This window comes from Erpetoichthys calabaricus, chromosome 11 (genome assembly GCF_900747795.2).
Source record: "Erpetoichthys calabaricus chromosome 11, fErpCal1.3, whole genome shotgun sequence".
Lineage (NCBI taxonomy): Eukaryota > Metazoa > Chordata > Cladistia > Polypteriformes > Polypteridae > Erpetoichthys > Erpetoichthys calabaricus.
Genome location: NC_041404.2, coordinates 93,672,091 through 93,695,920, shown reverse-complemented (window position 1 = coordinate 93,695,920; position 23,830 = coordinate 93,672,091). Strand labels below are relative to the sequence as shown.

General features: G+C 38.7%; 1 protein-coding gene across 1 annotated transcript in view; it reads left to right on the top strand.

Annotated features, from left to right (window-relative positions):
- The window catches only part of gys1 (glycogen synthase 1 (muscle)), a 90,500-nt gene that overhangs the window by 32,416 nt on the left and 34,254 nt on the right, over positions 1 to 23,830 (top strand). The window contains exons 3-10 of the mRNA XM_028791505.2: positions 8,216 to 8,397; positions 17,027 to 17,218; positions 17,311 to 17,496; positions 17,588 to 17,732; positions 18,460 to 18,577; positions 18,723 to 18,843; positions 18,931 to 19,037; positions 19,418 to 19,477. Of these exons, the coding sequence (XP_028647338.2) occupies positions 8,216 to 8,397; positions 17,027 to 17,218; positions 17,311 to 17,496; positions 17,588 to 17,732; positions 18,460 to 18,577; positions 18,723 to 18,843; positions 18,931 to 19,037; positions 19,418 to 19,477 (1,111 nt within the window). The remainder of the gene's footprint in view (positions 1 to 8,215; positions 8,398 to 17,026; positions 17,219 to 17,310; positions 17,497 to 17,587; positions 17,733 to 18,459; positions 18,578 to 18,722; positions 18,844 to 18,930; positions 19,038 to 19,417; positions 19,478 to 23,830) is intronic.

Genomic DNA, 23,830 nt, shown 5'->3' with positions numbered 1-23,830 from the left:
AGCTACAGTAATGGCTATTAGGGCTAAAAGAAAAACCATAATAGCTTTAAAAGAGGGTTGACTAGGGAATCCATTCCCGGACGGGTTTATCCATTCCTAGGAATTCGGAAATTCCGCATTTCATTCCCGGGAATCTTACATATGAATGGTTTTAGAACGACCGACACTTATTTTTAATCAAACTACTGCAATATGTTAACACAAATAAAAGACTAACCTTATCTACAAGCAATTCATGCTGTCATAGAAGTACGTGTATCTTTAGTTGCAGTAATAAGAGCATAGAAAGCACAATATCCTCACAGGTGGCGCAGTGATAGTGCTGTTGCTTTGCAGTAAGGAGACTGGAAGATTTTGGTTAGCTTCCCGGTTCCTCCCTGTGTGGATAGCGCTTTGAGAACTGAGAAAAGCGCTATATAAATGTAATGAATTATTATTATTGTGTCCAGCGTGTGGTCGTCCATGCGAGAGCGCACCTTCATGCAGAAGTACACCAGCCGCTGAGAAAGCACGCTCTGCCTCCACTGAAGTAATAATAATAATAATAATAATACATTTTATTTATATAGCGCCTTTCCCATACTCAAGGCACTTACAGAATATAATAAAGAACGGCAGCGTATACAGTATATAGCATTGTACAAACCAGATAAATAAATAAAGAAGATTAGGACAGTGAATTCTGAAAAAAAAAAGAAACAGACAACATAATTGATGGTCTAGCACACACACACAGGTTACATTAGCATCTAAACAGAGAAGTAAACTGAGAGAAGGGTAATAAAGTCAAATAGAGCTAAAAGCCTTCCTGAACAGATGAGTTTTGAGTTGTTTTTTAAAAGAATTCATGGAGTCAGCTGACCTGATTAATTTTGGTAGGTCATTCCAGAGTCTGGTCGCTATACAGATGAAGGCCCTGTCACCCATGGAGTGTAGATTAGTGAGGGGCACAACAAGATTGCCAGAATCAGAGGACCTTAGTGGGCGGGCAGGCACATACTGATGGATAAGGTCACTGATGTAGTTTGGCACGAGGTTATTTAAGGCTTTGTAAGTTATTAGTAGGATTTTATATTCGATTCTGTAAGACACAGAGAGCCAGTGGAGACGGAGCAGGATGGGTGTGATGTGCTCGCTGCTGCTGGTTCGAGTAAGGACTCTTGCAGCTGAGTTTTGAATAAGCTGGAGCTGTGATATAAGATTAGAAGGGGCACCTTCCAGTAGGGAATTACAATAATCGATGCGGGATGTGATAAAAGCATGGACAAGTTTCTCAGCGTTAGAAAAGGAGAGGAAGGAGCGAACACGGGATATATTACGGAGGTGAAAGTAAGAAAGTTTCTTAATGTGATTTATGTGGGAGGAATAAGAGAGGGAGGAATCAAAAATGACACCAAGATTTTTTACAGTAGAGGCAGGTCTGATGAGATCACTGCCAAGATAGACTGAGAAGGAGCTCATTTTATTAAGTTGCATTTTAGTCCCAATTTGCAGGAGTTCAGTTTTATTGCAATTTAATTTTAAAGAGTTCTGCTCCATCCAGGTTTTAATTTCACTAAGGCAGGTTGTGAGCTGAGAAAGCTCTGATGAAGTTCCACTTTTAACATTGAAATAGAGTTGAGTATCATCTGCATAAAAATGATAACCCAGTCCATAGCTACGGATAATATGGCCAAGGGGAAGCATGTAAATACAGAAAAGCAGAGGACCGAGGACAGAGCCTTTAGGGACTCCTTGTGTGACTGGCGCTGAGCTGGATCTGCTGTTGCCAAGACTAACAAACTCTTGCCTATCAGTCAGATAGGACTTGAACCACTGGAGGGCAGTGCCAGAGATACCCAGCATGTTCTCCATTCTGGACAGTAGGATGTCATGTCTGACAGTGTCAAATGCTGCACTGAGGTCTAACAGAATTAATATGCTGGTTTGTCCAGAGTCTGCTGCCATAAGCAAATCATTGGTTACCCGTAGCAGAGCAGTTTCACAGCTGTGCCGCGCCCTGAAACCAGACTGAAAGGGTTCCATCAAATTATTAGAGGTTAGGTAATTGGTGAGGTGGGAAGCTACAACACGCTGAAGAACTTTTAACAGGAAAGGTAAGTGGGAAATAGGCCAGAAATTGTTAAGATTGTCAGCATCAAGACCAGACTTTTTTAACATTGGGGTTACAGAAGCAATTTTAAAGTGAGCGGCACAGAGCCAGTGTCAAGGGATGAGTTTATTATTGTTGTAACAGTCGGGATTATGACATAAAGGCAGGATTTAAGTAGTGTGGTGGGGATGGGGTCCAGTACACAAGTAGTCGGCCTCATCTTCCAAAGCAGGTTATTAACAGACGCAGATGTGACTGGTGAGAACTTAGAGAAGGAGCTGGATGGAGTGGGAAAACAGGGAGAGATATAAACAGATGATGTATTTATGTTAGTTGAATTATTTAGATCATTAATTTTGTTATGGAAAAAGTGGAGGAATTCCTCACAGACTTCAGTAGAAGAGGTAGTTGGGCCAGATGCGGGTTCGAGTAGTTTATTAACTACAGAGAACAGAACCCTTGGGTTATCGTGGCCACTTTCTATTATTCTGCCGTAATGGGTGTTCTTGGCAGAAGTTAGTGCTTCTCTGTAAGCTCTTTGGTGGTCAGAGAAAGCCTGGATGTGCACGGTGAGGCCAGTCTTACGTGACATTCTCTCAAGGCGTCGGCCAGCTGCTTTCATAGATCGCAATTCTGAGTTATACCAAGGAGGTCAACAAGAATATCTAGTGTTGGTGGAATAGGTGAAGACAGTAAAAGATCAGAAATGGATCCAGAAAGGATAGAGGGACAGATATTTTTAAGGTTTCTGTAAGAAATTTGTCGTTTACAGGTAAGAGGAGTGAAAGGCAGTGAAACAGTGAAAAATACTGCTTTATGGTCAGAGAGTCCCAAATCAGTGCTGTAAATGTTGGCAACAGATAGTCCAGAAGTGCAGATCAGATCCAATATATGACCGCCAGAGTGGGTTGGAAAATCAACATGTTGTGTCAAGTCAAAGCAGTCCAGTAAGGATAGGAATTCATTCCTCAGTTTAGATGTGGGGATGTCAATATGGATGTTGAAATCACCAAGAAGGATAATTCTCTGAGAGTAAGAGCTTAGGTGGGTCAAAAGTTCAATCAGATCGGATAAGAAGGATGCATTGTATTTTGGGGGACGATAAAGAAAAATGAGTGAGACAGGACCTGATTTCGTTATTAGTTTAAGAGCTAGGCACTCAAAAGACAATGGACAGTCAATCGGGATTCGTTTAATTCGTTTAAGTAGGCGGCACAATCATCAGATACTGATACACTTGTTCTAAACAACGCCTGTGCTTGCCGTTGCGTTGAAACACCGCCATTTCAGCTTTTACTGATGCATCCAGTTTCTTGTCATCATTCTGTGATGGCAAGTTTCTTGGCACAGATAATACGAATGCAACAGACTGATGCATTGCAATTTCAAATTGCTGTTCAAAGCTGTTGTCTGATGAAGTGCAAGCTGCAGCAATGGCGCCACCTTAATTATTTTCAACTATAACTCTGTAATTTCTTGATCGATTTTTACACTTTTACATGCTATATATGCGAGCTTGGCCGTTCCCGTTTTCCCAGGAATTACAGCAGTTTCCCGGGAATGAAAAATGTCCGGGAATGGATTCCCTAGAAGTGTGTTTGGCAAAAGGGTTGCTGATGATGACTGTCCATCTTGGTTTCTAAGATAATATTGTGTTGAAATTCAAAGGAAATATTATCAATCTCTAAGTGCAAGTAGCATGTTTTGTTGAGTATACATTTTAAACGCTTACACATATGTACAGCTTTTATGTCTATACTACCCCTTATTATTCATGTTTTATATACATTGCATTATATGACTTTTCCTGAGTACAAACTAGTACTCTACCCTCCGTTCTCTTCACAGATGAGAGCAGGTTCACACTTACTACATGTAACAGACATGAAAGAGTCTGGAGACAGTGTGGTGAATGATATGCAGCTTACAACATCATCCAGCATGACTGGTTTGGTGGTGGGTCAGTGATGGTATAGTGTGACATATTCGTGGAAGGTTGCATAGACCTCCACATGCTAGGCAGTGGTGTCCTGACTGCTGTTAGGTTCCAGGATGAAATCTTTAGAGCCATTGTTACACAGGTGCAGTGGGCCCTGGGTTCCTTCTTGTGCAGGACAGTGCCCAGCCTCAAGTGGCCAAAATGTTTAGGCGGTTCGTGGGTGTCGAAGGCACTGATGCCATTGACTGTCCTGCACGTTCCCCAGACTTTTATCCATTTGAGAGCCTCTGGGACATTATGTATTGGTGCATCAGATGCCACCAAGTAGTGCCACAGATTGTCCAGGAGTTCACTGATACCATGGACACCACCTGCCATCTCATCAGAAGCATGCCCAGATGTCCATGTTTTTGATTTTTAGGTCACTCTATATTGATTAAATATAAAATTAATTATAGGATGATGAAAATGACAATATTCACTTTCCATATTCACTTGCCAATATATGGTTACAAGCAAAATAATAGGTTTCATTATTGAAAACACTCAAACCCAAGAAGAAACCTGTAGTCAAAATGTATGTTCTCTGCAATAAAAAGGTTTTATAATATTGTATAATGCATTTTTAACATTGGTTTTAAAGCATCCATTTTAAAATTTACAGTGAGTGGAAATCAGTACTTATTGATTCCGATCTATCACCATTAAATCACACACTGCAGCATTTACTTTTTAGTTGGAAAAATCTCTTTTTGTATAATGTGATACGAGCCTACTGGTCATTTGCATTACCTAGCAATTTATTAAGTATGTCAACAAAGTTATTCATATTACAGGAGCCATTCAATCAAGGATTGTAAGTGAGCTTACTGGAACATACGTATGTGCTGTTTGGTTATGATCAATGATTCGCTCCTGGATACAGTCTCACAATTTTCTATGTATTCATACAGACATTTCATGAATATCAAGAGCGGTATTTGTATCATTTATATATCTTTTTTGGATCATTATATTATTTTCACAATGTTTGTCTACAGTTTATAGCGTTCCTTATTTTCATGTCTCTTCTATCAGTATATACCGGTACTTTATAAACAGTATTTTTATAAAATTGATTAATAATACTGTATTTAGCTGTACCTACCTTTTCTTCTTAAGTTGGTGATAAATAAGGCAATTTTTTAATCAATACCAAATGAAGTGACATGCCTTCCTCCTGAAAGTACTTTTTTATAAAAGCAAATTAAAGCCAAACATGAAATATTGGAGTTGAGAAAGCTTTACAGGTGTACTAATCTAGATGCTGATGTCTGTGTATGATTTTAATCTGATAGTACAGAATGGTATTGCTGGTCATTTTAAAGATGTTGTCATGTAATATTGTGTGTGTGCGTCTGTCTGTCTATATCTCTCCCTTTTTAAAGTCAAATTCTAAACATCAATTAATGAAATAGTGGAAAACCACCACAAATAAAATTGTGAAAACATACACATGGGCAGAACCTTTTAACCTGATGACAAAGTAGCTGTTTAATTATTACAGTGTCATTTTTTCCAACTGAGATAATTTTCAAATGGTGGGACATTTCACATCTTATTCAATATCTTGCATTAAACATTATGTACCAGTGCATTTTAATAAGCAGAACCTACACAGATCACTTTGTTTCTAATTGTGTTTTATCACAGATCTCAGGGAGAGTGAATTTACTCTTTGTTTTTGGCACTACATGAAGATAAGTTCGGTCTGAAATTCTTTTCAGTGTTGAAATTAAAAATAAAAACTTCAAGCTTGCAAATACTACTGGATTTATGTAGCTGGGATGTAAAATCCCCCTGGCTTTCCAAGTAAGGCAGAGTGCAGTGGCCCTTTCAACTCACTGCACAAGAAGGAAGGAACTAGTGGCCAAACATGGCTTGAAGTGAGCTAAGGAAAGGGAACACCTTAACCTTGTGTTAGATAAAGCATTTTAAAAAATGTGTGAAATGGTAAATGTAGTATTAACCAGATGTACATTGCTCATGTGATACTTGCAGACTATATGGTGTCTTAAAATCAGAAAGCAGTTTCAGAGTCAATTCATTTTTTTAGTCCAAGAGGTTGGAGATTAGAATCTGCTATACAAATCACAATATAAAAACCTGTAGCGTATTTACATTTTTTTGAAAATATGGCATTCCATTCCTGCAATCCTGCATTGCATCTCCTGCCTATTTACAGTGGTGTGAAAAACTATTTGCCCCCTTCCTGATTTCTTATTCTTTTGCATGTTTGTCACACAAAATGTTTCTGATCATCAAACACATTTAACCATTAGTCAAATATAACACAAGTAAACACAAAATGCAGTTTGTAAATGGTGGTTTTTATTATTTAGGGAGAGAAAAAAATCCAAACCTACATGGCCCTGTGTGAAAAAGTAATTGCCCCCTGAACCTAATAACTGGTTGGGCCACCCTTAGCAGCAATAACTGCAATCAAGCGTTTGCGATAACTTGCAATGAGTCTTTTACAGCGCTCTGGAGGAATTTTGGCCCACTCATCTTTGCAAAATTGTTGTAATTCAGCTTTATTTGACGGTTTTCTAGCATGAACCGCCTTTTTAAGGTCATGCCATAGCATCTCAATTGGATTCAGGTCAGGACTTTGACTAGGCCACTCCAAAGTCTTCATTTTGTTTTTCTTCAGCCATTCAGAGGTGGATTTGCTGGTGTGTTTTGGGTCATTGTCCTGTTGCAGCACCCAAGATCGCTTCAGCTTGAGTTGACGAACAGATGGCCGGACATTCTCCTTCAGGATTTTTTGGTAGACAGTAGAATTCATGGTTCCATCTATCACAGCAAGCCTTCCAGGTCCTGAAGCAGCAAAACAACCCCAGACCATCACACTACCACCACCATATTTTACTGTTGGTATGATGTTCTTTTTCTGAAATGCTGTGTTCCTTTTACGCCAGATGTAACGGGACATTTGCCTTCCAAAAAGTTCAACTTTTGTCTCATCAGTCCACAAGGTATTTTCCCAAAAGTCTTGGCAATCATTGAGATGTTTCTTAGCAAAATTGAGACGAGCCCTAATGTTCTTTTTGCTTAACAGTGGTTTGTGTCTTGGACATCTGCCATGCAGGCCGTTTTTGCCCAGTCTCTTTCTTATGGTGGAGTCGTGAACACTGACCTTAATTGAGGCAAGTGAGGCCTGCAGTTCTTTAGACGTTCTCCTGGGGTCTTTTGTGACCTCTTGGATGAGTCGTCTCCGCGCTCTTGGGGTAATTTTGGTCGGCCGGCCACTCCTGGGAAGGTTCACCACTGTTCCATGTTTTTGCCATTTGTGGATAATGGCTCTCACTGTGGTTCGCTGGAGTCCCAAAGCTTTAGAAATGGCTTTATAACCTTTACCAGACTGATAGATCTCAATTACTTCTGTTCTCATTTGTTCCTGAATTTCTTTGGATCTTGGCATGATGTCTAGCTTTTGAGGTGCTTTTGGTCTACTTCTCTGTGTCAGGCAGCTCCTATTTAAGTGATTTCTTGATTGAAACAGGTGTGGCAGTAATCAGGCTTGGGGGTGGCTACGGAAATTGAACTCAGGTGTGATACACCACAGTTAGGTTATTTTTTAACAAGGGGGCAATTACTTTTTCACACAGGGCCATGTAGGTTTGGATTTTTTTCTCCCTAAATAATAAACACCATCATTTAAAAACTGCATTTTGTGTTTACTTGTGTTATATTTGACTAATGGTTAAATGTGTTTGATGATCAGAAACATTTTGTGTGACAAACATGCAAAAGAATAAGAAATCAGGAAGGGGGCAAATAGTTTTTCACACCACTGTATGTGGGATGAGATGCTGTTCAGTCTATTTCAGTAACTCCGGGAATAAAATTTACTGTGCATTGTGTGGATTTACAGTCTATATCTGGTTTTTCATCATACAAAGAGATCTGCATGCTTTTCAGCATTCTTGATTGGATCACTGAAAAATATTGAGTTGGCATATGCATGTTCCTGCTTTCCTTGCATTATTTTATGTATAGACACTGGGCCCCTCTGACTCTGAAAATGAGTTACATAGGTGTCTGCAAATAGAATGAAGGAGACACCATTGCAAACAGAATGTAATCAGAATATATATATTTTTTTGTTAGATTAATTTTTTTTTTTCACCTGTCTTCTGTAGTGGGTGGAATCTACACTGTGATTCAGACGAAAGCAAGGCTGACAGTGGAAGAGTGGGGTGAAAACTACTTTCTGATTGGCCCTTACTTTGAGCATAATGTGCGCACCCAAGTAGAATTGATAGAACCACCAAATCCAGCTGTGCGCAGGACTATTGAATCCATGAACAGCAAAGGCTGCAAGGTAAACTGAGAGATGCTTTATTTTATTTCTAGACAGGGCCTTTAAATATTGTGCTTGCTAGTCTATGGGGAAGTACTGTACGAGTTAAACTGAATGATAAATAGCTTGCAGCTGTCATCTCACACAGATTAAATTACAAGGTGACATTTTAGCTCAAAAGGCCACGGTTGTGTTTAGTAACCAACTAAAATGTTAAACTTGTGCTTCTTGCTACAGTTCCATGTTTGTAAGTAGTCAGGAATCTACTGTGTGTGTATTTATATATGTTTGTGTGTGTGTAATATATTATATGAATATACTGTATGTATATGCCCGTTTTTTTTGTCTCATGGCCATTTCCGTCATATTCATCCCATCATGTTTGCTGTATGGCACTATAATATATGAGTTATTTTTAGTATAAGTAATTTAACAATAACAATAATAGGACAGCTTGCATATTAAAAAATTCCTTTACAAAAATTACAGTATTAAAAAAATGGAAGTGTTACTACAAAACAATGAAAAGGTCTGTCTTAATTGTATACTGAGTACTCATGTCTGTTGTTTTTTGTGACTTATTATTGGTATTTGGTATGCACTGCTTATATTTATTTAAAAATTAAAGCTAGTCAAATTTGCTTTATTTTCTGTAAGTGTGTGTGTGTGTGTGTGTATTGTATATACAGGTAAAATTCCATTACAACAAACTACCAGGGACCTACAAAATATTTAGTTGTAATGAAAATTTCGTGGTAATGAGATTCTGTAATTGTAGCTATAGTGCTTTCTTTAATTTGCTTCCAGGCATTTGCAATCATTTCAATAGCTTATTTCACGTTAATTTTAATGTCTACAAGTTATGCTGACGAGAATGTTTCTCAGCATTTCCTTGCGATAATACACTTTCAGGGTGTGAATGATGTCCAAATCCATTGGCTGAAGCACTGCTATGCAATTGGGTGAGAGGAATTCAACAGGAACATTATCTAAATACTAGCCAACCCACGGCGTATCATAATTATGTATTGATGGGTGAACACTTCCTGAACGACACAGTTGTCCAGATGGGATGGGTTTGTGGATACCACTGTGAGTGAATGAAAAGATAGACCTCTGGAGAGAGCAACATATAATTGTCCGTGACTGAAAGCGGGATTGTCTGTGACAAAGAAGGCTACGCTGGTGAAAGTTACTTCATCGGTACGGATAAGTGTCAGTACTTGTAGATTAAGATGTAGCAAGTCTTCGTTGTTGACGCTTAATATAGCTTGCGTACTGAGATGTTCTGGAGTCACAGTTGAGAAACACTTTTTTAATGTCTTTTAAGCACAGGGGAAAAAATGAACATGTGAAACATCTGTAATGTAATAAGCCACCAAGAAAAGTAACATTGCAACAATGCTATCTACGACCCGATCTCTGTAAACAGAAGTGAAAACAAAATCGAGCCCATTGTATTCTTTAACTGCCTTGTGGCGCTGTAGTAGTGCTGATGCTTTGCAGTAAGGAGACTGTGGAAGATTGTGGTTTCGCTTCCCGGTTCCTCCCTGTGTGGATAGCGCTTTGAATACTGAGAACACCGCTATATCAATGTAACAAAGTATTAACAGGAAATTGTCTTCGTATAATAGTAAAAGGCAAATTATCCGTGACAAACAAACTGTTTTACACGCTGCATACCAACCCGCGGCGTAGTATACGCCGCATAATCACGCCACTTTTAAATGTTTTTTAAGCAGATGGAAAAAAATGAACATTTGCAAAATCCGTAACACTGCTTTCAGTAAGTACAATGCACGCGCGTTTAATTTGTCGGCCACTTTTTGCCAGCCGTCTTTTCTGGTTTGGGCTGCTTTTGCAGTGTTACCGCTTGTGCATATTAAATCTTGAAATCCTTCGAGTAACTAATTAACTAACTAGCACCAACCCACCCACACACACAGCTTGTGTGAAACAAATGCACCCGTACTTTCATAATTTTGTTGCAGCCTATAGTGGAGTCAGGCACAGAGATGGTCAGCTGCTGAGAGAGCGTCTCGACTGTTGCAGGGCCTGCATCGGTGAAGCAGGTGAGATGCTAATGAAACAGAGGCACAGGGCTTATTGGTTTTTAAAGACTGCTTCCTTCATTGTGTTTTAACCTCAGTTTTAAAGGATTGTTTTAAGGATCCCATGGGATACCCCTCGCAAACTGTTTTAGACGCTGCATTCAGTAATTCACATCCGCGACAAACATGCCTCTTCTTACATGGTCCTGCCGCGTCCACCCTTGTTCTCAAAGCATACACACCGCCTGGTCATGTGCCCGCTCGCAAGAGCAACTCATGGAGACCCACCCACCAACTCTAAGACCATGGCGTGTAAAACAGTTTGCGATTGTGGTGCGTGCGTCATAACCGAAAAGAATAATGAAAAGTCAACTTGGCTCAGAGGTGCATGTGGACTCGGTTAGTTGTTGCGTCCGGGCACATGAGCAGGCAGTGGGAATGCCTAGAGAGCGAGGGTGGATGCAGGCCAGGGAATAAGGAGTGTTGGTGGGCGTTGAAACGTTTTCCGTGTTCCTGCAGGACCATCTAAGAAGACGCATGTTTGTCGCAGATGCGGTGGACGCGGGCCAGGGAATAAAGTGTTGGTGGGCAGGGAAACGTTTTCTGTGTTCCTGCAGGACCATCTAAGAAGACGCATGTTTGTCGTGGATGCGAATTGCTGTATGTAGCATGTAAAACAGTTTGTGATGTTGCACGTGGTCGTGTGTCGTAACCGAAAAGTCAACGCGGCTCAGAGCTGTGGACTGTAGCACAGACAAACAGAAATGATGGCGTGTTTTCCGAGGCGTCGCATCTGAGTTGGTGGGTGTGGCTCTGTGAGTTTTCGTCGTATCCAATGGTCTTAGAGTTGGTGGGCGTGGCTCCTTCCTGCGTGCTTTCATGGGTGCGGGCGTGGCTTCTTCCTGCGTGCTTTCATGGGTGTCTTGCCCGCTCTGGCGGCGGCTTAGAGAATTATATATATAGATGGAAGCATGTTGAGGGGCGCACAGTTATCAATCGGAAGCCGAATCATCCTTTTCTTCTTCATATTGTGAGGTTTCTGAACTCTTTTGGGACCCACCCCCCCACACAATGGGAACTACAAGCTGAAGTGCATCCCGAAGTGCAATTGGAGCATCTGTGGAAGATTGTTTGTCCATTTCCACGACCTAGAGGAATGAAGAAAGAACCCTGACTTGAAAGCAGTGGTGCATCAGTAGCTACACGCTGTAAAAGATAGCCCGGCCACAGACAGACACGACTCCTGATGCTCAAACCACACACACGTTTTATTTTGCTTATGTACAATATTTACAGTGTTTAGCTCAGTCCTTGTTCCTTTTGGCCACTTCCACTCCTCTCTCACAAGCTCTGTCCTCTTCCACCTGACTCCAGCTCCTCGATTGGAGTGAGTCGGCTCCTTTTATCTTGCCCCGGATGTGCTCCAGGTGCACGATGATGACCTTCCGGCAGCACTCCCCAGTGTGGCGGAAGTGCTGCCCTTGCACCCGAAAGCACTCTGGGCATACACCAACCCTGGTCCATCAGCACTTCCTGGTGTACCGGAAGCGCTGTCCTCCAGGGTTCAAGGACCGTCCAGGCGCCCAGGGAAGAATAGTGCCGCTCTCCCGGTCTGTCCTTCCTCCAGGTGTCCTGACGGGACAGGGTTCCTGGCCGTCTGTCACAGCGCTCAACCACAAATATTTTTTGCTGATGGCATTAAAAAGTTGGTACAACGCTGGGAAAATTGCATCTCAAAGGAAGGTGACTATGTAAAAAAGTGATGTAATTTGTTTTTGAAATTCTTAAAAAAAAAAAAAAAAAAAAGTGCAGAAACTTTTTGAACATCCCTCGTATAATGTGTGAACTCTACACTGACTGGAACCTCTCATGAAAATTAGTTAAACATTAATATATAAGATGAACTACACATTCAACAAGTTATATTTTGGGCATGGATAAACCATTATCTTTTATTTTAACAATTTATTTTTAAACAAAAACCTTTATGTAGTCACTTTTTTTTTTCCATTGAAAAAATAGGTTTCAAAAATATTGGCACTCCCTTAATTAATCATTTGTCAGACCTTTCCTAGCAAAAAGAACAGAGCCAATTTCTGTAATGTTTGTTTATTTTTTAATTTTTTACATTTTATTTGAAGAAAATGACATTCCATGCAGCCAAGTCTAACTTATACAGCAAAGAAGATGACATTATGTGCAATCAAGTCAAACTTAACAAAAACAGAATTCAACCCTATCCTAGGAAAAGAGATGCGAGCCAACAACAAGAGCAAATCTTTAAAATCAATAAAGAAGGGAGAATGTCCTTTTCTCTAATATATGTAATGCTTATCCTAAAATGTTTTCAATCAGAGCTTGCCATATTTTTTTAAAAAGTTTGAACCGATCCTCTATGCAAGAATTTGATTTTGTTCCAATTTCAAATAGTATAGAACCTCAGTTACTCACTGACAGGTAGACTGGGATTCTTCCAATTGAGCAAGACAAGTTTGCGTGCTATAGTGTAATATATTCAATTACAATCAATTTGTCTTTCTCCACTTGAACCCCTTCTGGGAAAACACCACTCACAGCTGTTAATGGGGTTAGGAGTGATTGTGACACCAAGGTTGACTGATAGGCATTCAGATATTTGTCCAGAATGGTTTTAATTTGGTGAACTTCCAAAATATATGGCCCAGTGAAGCTGGAGCTAGATTGCAACATTCACAGGTTGAAATTTGCCCTGGATACTTTTTGGACAATTTTAATCAAGATAAATGTGATTGATGAAAGATTTTAAGTTGAATAATTGAATGCGTTGTGTATATGGAACTAGATTGTATTTTTATGCATGCCTGCCTTCCACTCCTTTTCCAAGATATTAAGAGAAAGATCCTTTCCCCACCGTACCATAGGATCTTTGTAAGGAAGAGACTAAATATGTTTTTATATATTATTAAGTCTTCAAGACTGATCAGCATTTTTTCTGGAATAGAAATGCGTGGGAGGTGTGGAAAAATGGATAGGTTGCGTTTAGCAAAGTTCATGATTTGAATGTAGTGGAATAATTGTGTTGATGGGAAGTAAGATTTGAAGCATAATTGTTCATGAGATGCAAAAACATTATCTCTTTACATTTCTCTGAGTGTTTTAATCCTGGACATTTTCCAAACATTAAGTACTGTATAGGTTTGAGAGGATAGAAAAAGGTGATTATCGTGTGCAGGTTCCACAGATAAAAGCTTCTCTGCATTGAAGTGCTTCCTGAATTGGTTCCATATTTTGAGTGATTGAAGGACAATTGGATTATTGGTATATTGATAATTTTTATTTACTGGGGCACAAAGAAGGGCATGTCAAGAAGTACAGCAAAATTTAATTTCTATTGCAGACAAGGCTTGTGTATATTCAGCAATTTGTGTCAATGTTCAGGTCTTTATAGCTTATACCGGTATATTTCCTTCCTAGTAATAAAACTGAAAGTTAAGTAGTGTCATGCCACCTTCTGCTTTAGGTCTTTGTAGAGTCACCCTTTGAATGTGTTGATATCTTGAATTCCAAATAAATTAGGTTATAATTGAATCTAATTTCTTAAAGAATGATTTGTTAATGTATATGGAGATGCTCTGAAATAGAAAAAGAATGTTGGGAAGGATGTTCATTTTTGATTTTTCCCTGCTAATGTTAGATGGACAGTAGTCCATCTGTTCACATCTTGTTTGATTTTTTTTCCATGCTGGTGGCAAAATTGTGTTATACTTGTGAAGTTTACCCCTAGGTATTTGAACTGATCTGATAGAATAAATGGGTAAATGTCCATTCTATTATTGTGTGCTAGAGAGGTCAGTGAAAAAAGCACACATTTATTCAAATTAATTGAGTCCATATATCTTTTGAAATTCTGCTAGTGCTTTAAGGTCTACTGGTAACGAAGTTTGAGGGATATACTAAATACAGTACCATATCATCTGCATATAGTGATATTTTCTGTTCAAGTCCTTCTCTGATAATCCCCTTAATCTCTGATGCATTTCAAAAGTGAATGGCCAATGACTTAATCTTCCTGTAATGTTTAACTAGGTTAGAGAATACTTGTAGAGATCTTGGACAACTCCTTTATGCAGAATATTTCCAGTTAGTTTTGAATCTGTGTACTACCCCCTTCAATTCACACTTCAGGTTTTCAGTTAGTTTCAAATCTGGAGATTGAGGTAATCATTATGAAACTTAGACTTTGTGTTCTCATAACCATTTCTGTGTTGATTTTAATGTGTGATTGGTGTCATTAGAGTACATAGAGTACATTAGAACAATCTAGATGAGAACAGGCCATTCATCCCTGCAAAGCTCACCAGTCCTGTCCACTTACTTCTTTTTAAATGACCTCAAGTCTAGTTTTGAAAGTCCCTAACATCCTACAGTCTACCACACTACTTGGTAGCTTATTCCATGTGTCTATGATTCTCTGTGTAATGAAAAACTTCCTGATGTTTGTGCAAAATTTACCCATAACAAGTTTCCAACTGTCATTATCATGTTGAAAGGATTTCTTCATTTCCAAGTTTCAACCTTCTGGTTGGGGCAGTCAGATTTTGGGCTAAAACTTTCTGGTAAGTAATGGAATTAGCACCATATTTCACAGTGGGTGTCAGGTGTTTTTCTTTGTTTGCAGTCTTCTTTTTGTACCAAGCATAACAATGGTGTGCATGACCAAAACGTTCGATTTTTGTCTGATCTGACTACAACAAATTATTCCAGTTGTATTTTCAATAGTGCTTAGTAAATTTCAGGTGCAATATTTTATGGTTTGTTCTTAAGAAGCGCTTCCAAAATTCTCCTTGTCATAGAGGTGGTGTCTAACAGTTATTTTAGAAATACTATAACCCCAAGATTCAATCAAACTATGCAGCTAAGACAAATGTGATCTTTGGGGTTTTTCCTTTGCCTCTCTTACCATCCTCCTTACTGTGTGTAGGGGCAGTATGTTCATGCATTCACCTCCTGGCAAATTTTCAGTTATGTGCTTAATTGTATTTTCAGCTGCTTATGAAATTTTTAACACCATTACCTAATTTACATAGGTCAACAATCTTACCAGAGCTGAAAGCTCTTTGGAGTGTCCCATGTTGATGGATAGCAAAAGGATTTTATTTGTCTGCAACTTCTTATTTATACCCCAGGGGAATAGGGAATTATCATAGTCAATAGATGAGTTTCTGAATAAAATGAGCAATGAAATAGAAGATTTTTTTCACTAAGGATACACGTTTATGTCGTATTCTTTAGGGGTGTCAGTATTTTTGTTATGTATGTTCTTTATAGAATTTAATATTCTCAAAATAAACAACCATTATTATTAAATATGAATATTATTGTTAAATATGAAATTTCTCAACATTCTGAAGAATATTGGAATCATTGTTGACATGTAATTAAAAACTGTTATGCAAAGCAGAGATTCTTTAGCTGTTTTCACAGTAACACTAAAACTAGGTCTGAATATGTGAAATGTTGGATCAATACTAAAATTTTGACTTTGGCACCTATACCATCTTTCAAACTTTAGTACTGCTACACACATGCGCAACGTCTTTTTGTTCCGCACTCCTTTTACACATTCTGAAGGGCAACCTGTGTGTTCTGATATACTCGTATAATTACATATGGGGTTTAGCCCCTCAGTCTTTTGCGCAATCTGTTAAACACATATTCTAATAAGCACTCTTTAGCACATACTCTAACAAGGAATAAGTTGGGGGAGATAAATGCATATTCTAAAGAATAGGTTCTCAAAGTTTCAAGTGCTCTACTCAAACATTTACCTACAGTACTGAAATCTGCAGAATGCTGGTTTAGTGACATTTTAAAAATTTGCTATTTCTGTACTTTTCAGTACCAGTATATCATGCAACACTACTGTCTAGTGTCAATTATCAACTCATGTTAGACAAAAAATAAGTGCACAATTTAAGATTACACAAAAAATGGTACACAGCTCATAAAAGACTTATTTTGCTTACAGTTTATTGCATTGCTTTATCTTACACAAAGCATACAATTTCTACCACCACATGGGTGTAAAAAAAAAAAAAATTAAAAAAGCATGTACATAACAATCTTTAAGCTTACAAGAGTTCATTTTTTTTATTATGTAGCTCATCATGACTATATTTAACCACATGTTTGTGAATTTGAGTTTATGTCTTAGTCAAGTGCTCAGACCTGAACTTTTAAAAGGTAAGATGGTTTTAAAAAGTACCTAGTTTAGTATCTTAAGTTTAAAAAAAGAGTTGCATTATAGTTTGGAATGTGACTACACCCTTTACTTGTCAGTTATTATACTGAGTATATAATTAATAGTTATCCACAGAGCCAAACTGGAATATGTCGATCTAAGTCTTTACACAGAAGGTAGCATAACCTGATATTTGATATGTGTCATCTTCATAGTAATACACAAACAAAGATAAGGGCATAATGAATTTACCAGAAAATTCAGTAACGATTGTTGTTAATAAATCGTATCAAAAATTGGTTAGACAAAACTGCTAGCTGTTATGATGGCATTTTCTTATATGGTGACCATTTAATTATTTTATGACTGATTTTTGTAGGTTTACTTTGGAAGGTGGCTCATTGAAGGTGGGCCTTATGTGATTTTACTAGACATTGGTGCCACAGCATGGTCACTGGACCAATGGAAGACAGAGTTGTGGGATAGCTGCTCCATTGGTATTCCCTGGTATGATCGTGAGGCAAATGATGCTGTTTTATTTGGTTTCTTAACAGCCTGGTTCCTTGGTGAGGTGAGTGGCTTTTATAAAACTCTACAGGGATTCCCTGTAAAATCACAGCTAAATATGAATGTATGTATATATGTATGTCAATCCTTCCCCAGTTTGTAGCTCAGTGTGAAGAAAACCCATATATTGTTGCACATTTCCATGAGTGGCTTGCTGGGGTAGGCTTAATTCTTTGCCGCATCAGAAAGTTACCAGTGGCTACCATCTTCACCACTCATGCTACCCTCTTAGGACGCTACCTCTGCGCTGGAAATGTTGACTTCTACAACAATTTGCAGCATGTGAGTGTTGTCCCATTCTTACTAATTTTCTCTCCCTCCCTCTGTCTTGCTCTTCTGTTCTCTCATTTATTGTTCATGCTTCTTATTTTAGTTCAATGTTGACAGGGAAGCAGGTGACCGTCAGATTTACCATCGTTACTGTATGGAGAGGGCAGCTGTTCATTGTACCCATGTGTTTACTACTGTGTCCCAGATTACTGCTGTGGAAGCAGAGCACCTCCTGAAAAGAAAACCAGGTAAGGACTGATAGCCTCTGTGAATTCTTTACTGTAAAATATGTTTTAAAATATAAAGTACAAGGTTATTTGCACTATTACTAACCTTCTTTGTAAAAGTGAGTACTCTTTTATGAAAAAAAAAAACATATTTCAGCTTTAAATATGAAGTGCATTTACCTTAATTGTGAATTTCCCATTGGGATTAATAAAGTATCTATCTATCTATCTATCTATCTATCTATCTATCTATCTATCTATCTATCTATCTATCTATCTATCTATCTATCTATCTATCTATCTATCTATCTATCTATCTATCTATCTATCTATCTATCTATTCTGTTGAGTCTGAATTTGTTTTTCTGGTATTTTTATCTGAGAATCTAGTTTTCTCCCACAATTGGAATTATTTCTGTTGTATTGATTGATACATCTAAATTGTTCTAAATGGATGGAGGATTGTGACCATATTTGAATGTATAGTTCTAAACTTGAGCATTTCACTGCTGTGATGGCCTGACTAGCCTCAGCCTCGTAACTTGGAATGTTACCTTATGAATTCTAAACCTGCCTTTGATTTAGCTGCAGAGAGCATCAAATTTATCTGACTTAAAACACCCCATCTGAGAAATTATTATTTTGTATGTGTAATCATATTCCTGATATCTCTAATTGACAGAAGCCTTTGCTAGTCAGAAACCTGTAAATTCACAAATACTTACTTAGATTTTTTTGTTAATCTTAGATTTTGTGACTCCAAATGGCTTGAATGTTAAGAAGTTTTCAGCAATGCATGAGTTCCAGAATCTACACGCACAAAGCAAAGCTCGTATTCAGGAATTTATCCGTGGTCACTTTTATGGGTAAGAGAAAAGGGAGAAATGGTCAAGAAGAAGAAGCAGCAGTTTCTGTGTGATTATACAGTATCAATGTGTTTTTGAATATTTTTGACATTTGCTAAAATGTTACTCATTAATACAATAAACCATCTATTCTTCTTGATTTCAGGCATTTGGACTTCAATTTGGATCGGTCCATATTCTTTTTTATTGCAGGCCGATACGAGTTCTCTAATAAGGGTGCAGACATCTTCTTGGAAGCTCTTTCAAGACTAAATTATCTGCTAAGGGTTAGTCAAATATTGTAGCTTGTCTATTGTACTGTTTGATTATAATAACTATTTTATTTCTAATGAATACATTTCCTTCACCACCAGGTAAACCAAAGTGAGACAACTGTAGTTGCATTCTTCATTATGCCTGCACGAACAAACAATTTCAATGTGGAGACTCTGAAAGGCCAGGCCGTGAGGAAACAGCTGTGGTGAGTGTGACAGATGAGTCTTTCTTTATTGATTCTAATTATAGATGATGTACATCTATAATTACCACAGACATACTGAAAAACAGTCTGATGTTTGAATATGTTATTGAAGTACACACAATTCATGTATTTCCCAAGTAGATCCGTGGCATTGATTAACCTGTTTTGCATTAAATGAGTCATGAATGTTTTTTAATACTTCCACTTTTTTTTTTTAAGAAGTATTATGTGTCCTTTGGAGGACAATTGTTTACATTCAAAAACTAAAAACTAAAAAACACTGTAACATTTTAGCTTATAGGGACTCGGGGAATCTGTATAGCTTTACATGAAACGCTCTTTCTTAAGGGATATTTTTTCATTGTGTTTTCCTTTTTCAGGGACACTGCCAATGCTGTTAAAGAGAAGTTTGGGAAAAAGTTATACGAGTCTTTGTTAGTGTGAGTATGCAATAATTTCCGTGTGTGTAGGTATGTGAATGATATATACAGTATGCATAATATAATAATATACAAAGTTATTGTCTGTTTTTACCTGCATTATTATCAATCTTTAATTTAATAGTTTTTTGTATCAGTAAGGTGCTGCTGGAGTATGTGAATTTCCCCTTGGGATTAATAAAGTATCTATCTATCTATCTATCTATCTATCTATCTATCTATCTATCTATCTATCTATCTATCTATCTATCTATCTATCTATCTATCTATCTATCTATTATGTTTATGTGTTATATTATTGTGTTATGTTCAGAAAAGAAAACTAGACAATCAGATTTTTTCGTTCAGTATTTTGATGATTAAAACATCAAGAATAAATTGCTTAGTGCAAAAATGCTTTTCTCAGCAATTCCCATACCTGTATTCTGATATTCATTTCTTGGGTTATAGTGCAGATCTTCTGCCTCCTTCTTCTTTCAGCAGCTCCCATAAGGGGTTGCCACAGCAGATCATCTTTTTCCATTTGTTCCTGTCCCCTGCATCTTGCTTTGTTACCCCCATCACCCGCATGTCATCTCTCACCACTTCCATAAACCCTCTCTTAGGCCTTCCTCTTTTCCTCTTGCCTGGTAACTCTATCCTTAAGATCCTTTTCCCATCGACTTCCGGTTTGAATGAACGCTGGCGGGACTGGTCGCTGCTGCTTGCCGGTAACTAAACTACAGTGATCCCTCGCTATATCGCGCTTCGCCTTTCGCGGCTTCACTCTATCGCGGATTTTATATGTAAGCATATTTAAATATATATTGCGGATTTTTTGCTGGTTCGCAGATTTCTGAGGACAATGGGTCTTTTAATTTCTGGTACATGCTTCCTCAGTTGGTTTGTCCAGTTGATTTCATACAAGGGACGCTATTGGCAGATGGCTGAGAAGCTACCCAACTTACTTTTCTTTCTCTCTCTTGCGCTGACTATCTGTGATCCTGACGTAGGGGGTGTGAGCAGGGGGGCTGTTTGCACACCTAGACGATAACGGATGCTCGTCTAAAAATGCTGAAAGATTATCTTCACGTTGCTATCTTTTGTGCAGCTGCTTCCTGAAACGGCATGCTGCACGGTGCTTCGCATACTTAAAAGCTCGAAGGGCACGTATTGATTTTTGACTGAAAAACAAACTCTGTCTCTCTCTCTCTCTCTCTCTCTCTCTCTCTCTCTCTCTCTCTCTCTCTCTCTCTCTCTCTCTCTCTCTCTCTCTGCTCCTGACGGAGGGGGTGTGAGCTGCCGCCTTCAACAGCTTTGTGCCGTGGTGGTTCGCATACTTAAAAGCCAAACAGCGTATTGATTTGTTTGCTTTTCTTTATCTCTCTGACATCTGCTCCTGACGCAAACTCCTTTGAACAGGAAGATATGTTTGCATTCTTTTAATTGTGAGAGGGAACTGTCATCTCTGTCTTGTCATGGAGCACAGTTTAAACTTTTGAAAAAGAGACAAATGTTTGTTTGCAGTGTTTGTATAATGTTCCTGTCTCTCTACAACCTCCTGTGTTTCTGCGCAAATCTGTGACCCAAGCATGACAATATAAAAATAACCATATAAACATATGGTTTCTACTTCACGGATTTTCTTATTTCGCGGGTGGCTCTGGAACGCAACCCCCGCGATGGAGGAGGGATTACTGTATTGATTTTGCTATGACTAGTGATTTTGATGGTATTTTTTTGCCATTTTTGCTGACATCTCTGTGTGGCTGTGTATGCTGTGTATGTATTTAGCTTCAGCCTAACCCTCGTTTCGTTTGAAGCTTACCGGTTTGTTCTCTGGATGCCTGAGCTGCCTGTGGCCTCGCGTACAATGTGGACTGGTAGGATATTCGCCTGGTTAATGTTTGTTTGGAGTCTTCTGTCACTCGTTATCCAACCTGCAACTGGCCTCCTCCAGTACCCAGCTGCTGAGCTTCTTCGACTGCGTCTGCTCCAGTCTGTGCCGCCTCTGTCGGTGCTGTATTTCGACCTGGACGTCATACTTCTCCCTCGTCAGAGATACATTCATCGTGGGTCCCGCCGGAGATTCCGAATGGATGCCTCGAAAGCAATTAACTCTTTTTGGTCTGATTTTCGGCACCCTCCACATAACACAGATAGGAACGCTGACCATAGTGTGTTGGCCAGCTTAGCTCAGTTGACTAACACCACTGCTGACAGCAGCATTGTCAGCTTTGGTCTACTGAACATCCGCTCACTCACGAGCAAGGGACATCTCATTCAGGATCTCCTCGTTGACCGTAAGTTTGACTTTCTCTGTTTAACCGAGACTTGGCAGCAACCTCAAGACTTTTCACAACTTAATGAATGCACCCCCCGGGGTTTGTTTACACTTGCCTCTGGCCGTGGAGGAGGTGTCGCGATAATTTATCGTGAGAAGTGGAAAGTCCTGCCGTTGCGTGCTCCTGCTGTTATCTCTTTTGAATCAACTGTGTGTCAACTGTCTGGGCTAGTTCTTACCATCATTGCAACTGTCTACTGTCCTCCTAAATCAAACAACAATTTTTTGAACGATCTTACTACCTTCCTTACCCATTTATCTACAATTACTCCAAACATAATTCTGCTGGGGGATTTTAATATACATCTGGACAATATCAATATCCCTCTCACTAGAGACTTTTTATCTTGCCTGGAGAGTTTTGGATACCAGCAGCGCACTGATGTTCCTACCCATTGTAAAGGACATATCTTGGACCTGATCTGCTGCTGTGGTGTTGTTCCTCTCAATCTTACAGCAGATGAACTCACTATAACTGATCATTTTCTTCTTTCATTCAATGCCAAACTTACCTTTTCTGTTCCTAAGCTTCCACGTCTCATAGCCTTTTGTAACATTAAGAATATTAACTTGAATTTGCTGTCTTCTAGGATTGATTCCCAAATGGACTTTTATAATTTATCCACTCCCATAGAATTAGTCTCATATTATAACACTTGTCTTAATGGTATTCTTAATTCTCTTGCTTCGCTAAAAACCAGATCTGTTTCTTTTTCTTTTTCTGCCCCCTGGTTTACGCCTGAACTTCGGCTTCTGAAAGCTAAGGGCAGGCAACTTGAAAGGTTATATAAAAAATCTGGACTCTTTGTCCACAAAGAGATGTATAAAAATCATGTACTCTATTACAAGGATTGTATAGCCCAAACCAAATCTAATTATTACACTGTTACTTGTAATACAGGTAACACCAAGTCTTTGTTTTCTTTACTTAATAATGTCACACAACCTCCAGACTCTTTACCATCTCACCTTTACTCAACTGCTTTCTGTAATTCTCTTATTTCCTTTTTCAATGAGAAAATCCAAAGGATACATCAGCACCTTGGTCCAGATCCTCTCTGTATTCCTTCTGAACTACACTCGCCTATTCACTCTTTCTCTTCTTTCCAGCTTCACACTTCCTCTGAAATCTCAGATCTCATCTGCAAATCTAAGTTATCTACTTGTCAGCTGGACCCCCTGCCTACAGTTGTGGTTGAAGCCTGCCTCACCTCTTTAGTCCCTCTCATTTCTGCCATCATTCACTCTTCTCTTACTACTGGTATTATTCCCTCATCTTTTAAAACTGCTGCTATAACCCCAATACTGAAAAACCTGGTGCTGATCCTACTAATTTCAATAATTTTCGCCCTATTTCTAATTTGCCCTTTATCTCCAAAATTCTTGAAAAAATAGTAGCTATCCAACTTCACACCCACTTATCTCATAATAATCTATATGAAAAGTTCCAGTCTGGTTTTCACCCTCTTCATAGTACAGAAACGGCACTTGTTAAAATTACCAATGACCTCCTTATGGCTGCTGACTCCGGTCTAATTACTATTCTCATCCTCCTTGCTCTGAGTGTGGCCTTTGATACTATTTGTCATACCACTCTCCTAAATAGATTATCTTTGATTGGCATTACCCACACTCCACTTGATTGGTTTAGATCCTACCTCTCAGGTTGCACTCAGTTCATACAGCTTAAAATCTTCACATCCCAACCCACCGCTGTTACTTCAGGTGTGCCCCAGGGCTCTGTCCTGGGGCCTCTTCTTATTATTATTTACCTTCTTCCCCTTGGCAATATTTTTCGTAAATATAACATTAATTTTCACTGTTATGCTGATGACACCCAGCTCAACCTTGCTAGTAAACCCACCTCCTCTTTTCCACCATCTTCGCTTATTGACTGCATTGCTGAAATTAAATCCTGGTTTTCTTCGAATTTTCTTAAACAGTGACAAAACTGAGGTTCTCCTCATTGGTTCAAAATCATCATTATCCAAAACCAATAATCTTTCTCTTATTATTGATAACTCTGTTGT